At 30.8% G+C, this 7708-nt stretch overlaps 1 protein-coding gene across 1 annotated transcript; it reads right to left on the bottom strand.

The window, feature by feature from the left end:
• Positions 1-519: 519 nt before the first annotated feature.
• LOC136076175 (uncharacterized) lies at positions 520-6735 on the bottom strand. The gene is made up of 12 exons (XM_065789649.1): positions 6619-6735; positions 4156-4248; positions 3879-3987; positions 3223-3327; positions 3019-3102; positions 2723-2818; positions 2401-2592; positions 2168-2266; positions 1625-1803; positions 1080-1239; positions 850-956; positions 520-722 (listed from the first exon to the last, which is right to left on the bottom strand). The coding sequence occupies exons 1-12, from the start codon at positions 6733-6735 to the stop codon at positions 636-638; spliced, it is 1428 nt and encodes a 475-aa protein (XP_065645721.1). The 3' UTR covers positions 520-635.
• Positions 6736-7708: the final 973 nt, after the last annotated feature.

Genomic DNA, 7708 nt, shown 5'->3' with positions numbered 1-7708 from the left:
GTTTAGGTTTGCGTAACATTCGTCGCGAACGTTACATGAACTAACTTCTGTGAACTCCGAATTACAGTTCTTGAACGTTCAATACGAACATTCAAACAACTAACAGCGAACGTCGACCGAACATTCAGTGCAAACGTTATGCAAACGATATTTTAATAGCCCTTGAACGTTCACTTTAAACGTGAAATAACGAACATCGGACGTTTACGAAACGTTTCTTTTTTTTAAATTAAATGTATAAATGCATTGATTTAAACGGACTTACGGTTTAAACTTATACATTTGCTAGTTTAATATTAAGAATAAACAATACAATGTTTTTTCTTAACATTAAACTAATGTTTAGCGTCAACAGAATCATTTTTTATTTAACCAGTACAAAATTACCATGTTTTACAACATAATTACTCTTAAGTTAGCTTATTTGAGAGACCACAATTTATTCCATTTCAACCGTTAAGCCATAACTTGATGAGCTGTTCACAATTAACAAAAAGTTATAACAAAAAATACTACAAATAAGTAATGAAAAAGTTTATTTATTATCTATAACCCCGTAGAAAAAAAATTTTTATAAATCAATCATAACTTATAAATACAATCAAAAAACAAAGAATGACATAACTATTTTAATATTAATTCGTATTTTCAGAATCGGAACTTTCTTCGGCTTGTCGCAACAAGCAAACATCTTTTTTCGGAGTATTTGTTACAACTTTTGCCTAGAAATAAATAAATAAACATTTTCTATCATAAAGAATAAATGAAATACACTAAGATCAGCATTAATAGTTAACATTAACTAAAAATGATCTTTACAGAGAGAAAAAAGCAATTCAATTCATGTACCTCATAGTTAACTCCTCCTGGTCGATTAGGAGCATGCTTTAATACCTCCCTAATCTCGTCCTCTATTTTTTGATCGTTAGCATCTTTGATAATCTTTTTACAAGCTTCTAAATGATTAATTTTAAATCATATATTTACAATAGTTAATAAAAGTAGTCAAAGATTAACTGCATAACCAATCGTTGCTTTTTAAAGTAACTTGCCTTATAAAAAACTTTGAAAAAACTTACTCATCACTACTTGGCAGAGTAAACAGCTCTCAAATGATAGTTTTCCTTTTCTGCCATTGAAACTAAAAAAAGACCAAAGTTGGTTCGTTGCTGTTGTGCGCATAATGCGCCGAATCACATCTTTACAATTCCGGCCACCTAGACTTCCAAAATAATTAATCTAAAGAAGCAATTATTATATCTATATTTGCAAAAAGTAGCATATAAAGTAATATATTGTAATTATAAAATTATATATAATTTGCAAAATGCGTCTATAACATAATTTTAAATTGCTAATTGAAAGCTTATGTAAGCTTAAATAAATTTGTATAACATAATTCTTAGTATATAGTGTATCAAGTTATCTAGTACTGTCCACCAAAACCCGTATGAATTTAATTGACAAGTATGGCGAGAAAGAGAGTCAGGGGATGATAATATACATTTACAAATATACCACAATACAACACTTTGTAGAAATTTTGGTCTGTTGTCAACCAATGCATAAATAACGTAAATTAAACACAAGTAGTCCTAACTTAAATAATATTGACAATAATTACCATTTTTTTGCGAAAACTAGGATCCTTCAACTTTATTTCAAGCTGTCGCAATTCATGTTCATTTTTCATCTTCTGGGGAAACACATCGTCAGAAACATCATCTCTGCTAACAGCCACAAGACTTCTCAGCATCGCTTTGATCTCCTCTTGATTTTCAATTATTATGTCTAGTTTCATAGCTAAATATATTTAGCTTCAAATTTATTCTATAGGATAAATTTGAAGTAAAAGTAAAGTTATAGAACAAAGTATAATCTGCAAACAGTAATCAGTAAGTATGTTGTTTTTTTAAACGAAATCTACATCTACATCAATACTCTATAATTAATTTTGTTAAAAAATGTTAAACATTAACCCTGGTAAAGGAAGATTTTTATTAACAAATTTCAAAGCATTAAAAAAATTGTAATAAATTGAAAAATTAAACGATTTTCCCTGTTTTTTTTTTACTAAATCGATCATTTCCCCCTAATTTTCTATCTAAATTTCACAGATATCCCTGATTTGGTGGCAACCCTGTTATATAAATTGAAATCAACAAACCGTGTGTTCCCGCAGTATTTTCACCTGCTCTACCACAATTTTTACTCTCTGTCAAACTTTTGACCATTGTCTCACCAATAAATGGTCTTCTGATACTGGCTATAAAATTTTTTTTTTGTTTTTTAAAGTTGATAAAAAATACCATCAAATTTTGTTAAATTTGTAAAATCCATAAATACGTTTGTTTAAATTTTGATACAAAAATAAATTAAAGTATTTTAGCTTCTACCAACCATTTTCACAAGACATCCTGTCAGTTGATGCAATACGTGCAAGATTCACTTGACTTACAGATGCCGAAGGTGAATGAATAATATTTGCAGCAGCTGACACAGCTGCATTTCGCGCATGCTGAAACACTTGAGATGAAACAGCTGTTTGTTCCTGTAGGGATGCATTTGAAGACTGTAGGGAAGCATTTTTTCCTTTGAAAAATAATTTATTTAATATTATTATCATCCAACTTACACATTGTAATTAGTGGCTTTTATAATAAACATATGAATTATGAATTTAAGTATTGAATTATCATTAATAATATCAAAACAAACTTGCCATTGTTCTGTTTTGCACTATATTTTGGTGCAGATGGAAGGTTAATATTTTTGCTCAGAGGACTGTGATCACCAGAAGAGGTTTCTGTAAAAGTAACTATAAAAAGTAATACAATTTGTGTTACAACAGAATAGAATTTTAGTATTAGATAGATGTTAGTGTAATTAAAATCGTGCTACAATACATAACTTAATCAACTACATTCCAGATACATAGATTAGTGATATATGTCATAATAATGTCAACACATGTTAAATGTAAAATACTTTATTATTAAAACAGAAACTAACTCTTGCCTTTGCTTTGTTTTGCATTATACCTTTGTGCAGATATAAGTTGGATTTTTTTCCTTGGAGGACTGTGATCACCAGATGAGGTTTCTGTAAAATTAACAATAAAAAGGTAACAAATTTGAGTTACAACAGCATGGAATTATAAATGTTAGGTAATAAATGGTAGGTAAAATCATGCTACAGTATACAATTTATACAACTACATACCATCTTCAATATCAGAAGAAGTCTCTTTGTTTTTATCAGTATCTTCCACATTTGACATTACTAATGCTTTCTTAGCTAAATTTGACGCCTTGCTATAACTTTCCACTGGTAATATATAAACTTAAAATATACAATCTGCCTAAAACCTGATTCAAATATACTTACAAGAATAATGTAAAATTATTGTAACATTACCAAAACCTGATTCAAATATACTTAAAAGAATAATATAACTTTATTGTAACATTACTAAAACCTGATCAAATATACTTAAAAGAATAATGTAACATTATTGTATTAAATATATTTTTATAGCTTTACATTTCTTGAATAGATTGCTTATACAATACGCGATATTTTAAAGTAAAACAATTTTATAGATTTATTACAGTTTTATAAATTAGCATAATGCTAATGTTGTAAAAATGAATTTGAATTACCAAAATCAAATTTTGTATCAAAGTTTAGTTCAACCTTAAAATGCTAAACTTTTGAATTACCAAAATTTGACAAATAGTAAATATCACTACATGCAAGGACGTATAAATAGATGTACGTTTAACCTGTTGTTTAAAAAGCAGATTATTCATTTTTTAATCAGTGCTCATATAACAAAATAACAAACTTGCAACCAAAAAATTATTTAAAGTCTTTACCTGCCGCCCCAAAAGCTCTAATTTTGTATAGTGGCCATTTCGGATCAGGCAGTTCACTCTTTTTGACTCTGCATACTGGATCCTTTCTTGGCCAATAACCAAACAGTTGCTAAAACAACCACAAAAACATTCTAACACATGCATTCAACAACATTGTGTAATAACTATCAATAATTAAATCTTTATTTACAATTTCTGCATCACTGTTAGAAATAGTACAACTATTACAAAACAGATAACTGCACTGCCTTACTAATTAATTGTAGTAACAATTTACCTCATTCTCGTAAACAATCCAACTTTTTGGCATTACCTCCACTGATTGCTCATCAACAAACTCAACAACAACAAAGGGACCGCTACTCATTTTCTAAACAAGAAAAATAAGTTATTGCATCTTAATAATAATGAAATTAGATAGTGAACTAAATAATTAAAAAAGAAAAATTAAAACATAAGCGAATTGATTCAGTCAGATGAATACAACTTTTTTTCTAAACATATATTTTAAATATTAAGTTTTACATGTCATGTAGCAAAGTTATAAGTATAATTTTTTTCTTATTTTCTTTTTGAATCATAAAAACCTTGCTTTTTACGGCCGTTGATAAAACAACTTCAATAGAAGAGTAGTCAAAATTTGCAACATGAACTCCAATTAGTCGAGAGTCACAAGGGACATCAAACAATGACTTTGTTTTTTGAAATATTCTGCAACGATATTGTTGCAAGTCAAAATTTGGATTTTCCCCTTCTTTGCAAAGAACTTCACAGAATCTTCCATCATCCAACATATATGAATTGTTGGGGCGACTCATGCAAATTATTTTAGTGTGCAATTTTTGATGTGGGACCATAATATTCATTTCACTAAGACGCTTAACAACCTGGCTAAGAGGAGCTCTACCTGATCTTACTTTTTTTTTCAAAACCTGAAGATAGTTTTCAAAACTAAAACCACTGCACCTATCTACATTGCCATATCGTTTAGCAACTGCAACGAGGTGTACTAGACTGTGTACATTATAAACAAGAAACTGTGGTCCATAAAGATCTTTAGCTTGATCGACAAAATATAAAAGTAATTGGTGCGCATAAGTTTCATATTTTCTAACTAACCTTGTACTGACTAATATAGATAAAGCTACACTTAGAACTAAAAAGTGTTGAAATAGGTCTTTTCGCAAGATGCTTTTCAGCACAACTTTTCCAGTATACAATAAAAATTGCCTATACTCAGTTGCTTTCCAAAAATCAATTTCATCAAGAGAACGTGGCTTCCTTACAAAATCTTTAGGTACACATTTTTTTAATTCAAGCAATTTAGCACTAATATCATTCTTATGAGCTGCAGATATTTTTACTCCTTTTTTGTCAGTATCTCGAATCCAGGTCACCAACAATTTTCGCATTACACCAAGACAAGACTGATGCATATAGTCAATTGGAAATTCCTCAACCATATCTATAGATAAAACACAAAATGGTGATGCCAAACCATTATGGTGATGATTTGCATTTGATTTTTGACGAAAAGAATGATCATCTCTCAGTTGCAGTCCAACAATTTTTGGATATGTCATCCGTCTTTCACAGTAAAAACCTTTTTGGTTACACTTGTCGCATCCGTAGTAACCAGAATATAGTTTTACACATTTTATGAAACATTTGGCAGGCGTATCACAAACAATAAACTTTAATATTATGCTTATTCTGTTTGCATTATACTCCAATCCATTTTCAAGCAAGCTTCTCAGTTCTTCCACTGCTTCATTTAAAAACTGGAGGTTGTCAGGTTTTGCTTTACCGTAAGTCAATGCTATGGGAAACACTATGGGAACAGAGCTAACATTAAGAATAGAACATAAAATTGGCCACATGCATGCTTTTGTGCTCCTAAAAAGCGGAAGCCCATCTATATTCAGAGCGATTTCCAAGTCTAATAAATTGTTTAACTTGTCCTCTTCTTCAAGACGACCTAGTATTTGTAACAAATTTTTTTCAATTCCTAGATAAACATATTGCATGCCAGATTTGCAATAAATTTCAAGAGTTAAAATTTTTTTTTTTTTAAAAAATTTTAACTCTTGAGATTTATTGCAAATCACCATTAATTAAAAGTCCATTTTCGAGGATCACCGATTTCGACTTGTCAGTTTTCATGACGAGTTCGACCATTGTCCCTTTACGGATAATTTGCAGGCCTTACAGATCATGATCTAAATTGGCGTTTTCAAGAGCGATTAAAATGTTAGGTTCAGTTATGTTTTCTGTTATTTCACACAGAAGGGTTCTTTTCAATGTGCTAAATTCATTAGACAATATTGAGTTAGAATTTGTTGCTGTAGCTTCAGCATAGCTTTTATTAGAGACATTGAAGTCTATTTCGGTTTTCGATCTTTCCATATTTAGATTATATTATAGCGTGGTCAGGGTTTGACGATTTGGTGTTTTCCTACAACGCTCGTATCTTACACATACTCAATCTTCTCTACTCATATGTTGCTTTTAAAACAACTAAATGCCCGTACAAACTAAAGTTGCTTTACAGCAACCCGTTGTAGGGGAAGGGTAAAAACACTCAAGACACACGAAATACTCAACGATTGCCTTACAGGCAACTTTAAAAAAACCCTACAAACTAAAATTGCCTTACAGGCAACCCGTTGCAGAAAAACGGAAAGAAAAAACACAGGGACTAAAAAGTTTCAGTATGTGTTTTTTTCCGTAGGATTTTCACCTTTTTTTCAAATAACTTAACAGTACTTCTTTCGCGTGACTCGAGTAAATTTTTTCGTATATTTAAATAAGAAGCAATCGGAAATGAAGAACTCGCCCAACCAAATATAGAGCTCATAATAATACAATTTTAGAGAACATTCGTGGAACGTTCATACAACGTGCTCGAACGTTCGCAACGTTCGTTGAACGTGCGTGAACGTTTTGTGTTAGCTGGGCTATCATTAACTAAATTCAAGTTGTGACTGTTACAGTAGACATATTCAGCATTTAGTTGCATTTGTTTAATTTTAAACTGTAGTCCATTGTAAATTCAACTCATAACACTGGCACCATCATAACCTTGACCATAGCACTTTTCAATTAGAATATTTAATTCACTAAGTATACGAAGATCCTCATCAGTAATTCCTTTGGCTGAATGATCCGTTAATTCAAAAAATCCGAAGAAGGTTTCAATAATATTAAAATGTGTCGCTTTTTCGTTTTCATTGCGATCTATGTGTACATGTCTTATAACAATGCTCAATTGATCTTTCTTAGTGATATCTTATGTCGTATCTAACATTAAAGAATAAAATGGCGATGTATTGATTTTCGTAGTTAGTTCCTCCAATAATCTTACTCCCAAAATTGTTAAATGGATCCGGAAGGCATTGAAATAATTTGTTTCATCACATCATCATAATGAGCAAGTAGTTCTACTTGCGACAAAAATTTTCCGTTATAATCTCCCGTAAATCCTTCTCGATGGCCGTGAAAGGCTAAAGAATTTTTGGCGAGCATAAGCGTTATACGAATTAAACGCTCTAATGCCATTTTCCAAAAGGATGCTTTATAACGTAAGTGTTCCTCCTGTGTTTCATCAATTATCTGATTAGTTTTACATAGTTCATATACTGCACAAGCATTAACATGAGCTTGTTAAGAGGTATGAGAACTTATACGTGTAGATAAATTTTTCCAATCTTTCACGCCAGTTTTCCATTGGCTATTTTGATTTGAAAATAACCAGCATGGCTCACAGTAGACAGCATCTAAAAGTATGGAATAACATAGCCAAATACGTGGAACTGGACCATATTTTGATG

This window comes from Hydra vulgaris, chromosome 02 (assembly GCF_038396675.1).
Source record: "Hydra vulgaris chromosome 02, alternate assembly HydraT2T_AEP".
Taxonomy (NCBI): Eukaryota; Metazoa; Cnidaria; class Hydrozoa; order Anthoathecata; family Hydridae; genus Hydra; species Hydra vulgaris.
The sequence above is the reverse complement of the archived record's forward strand: the minus strand, read 5'-3'. Positions and strand labels throughout refer to the sequence as shown.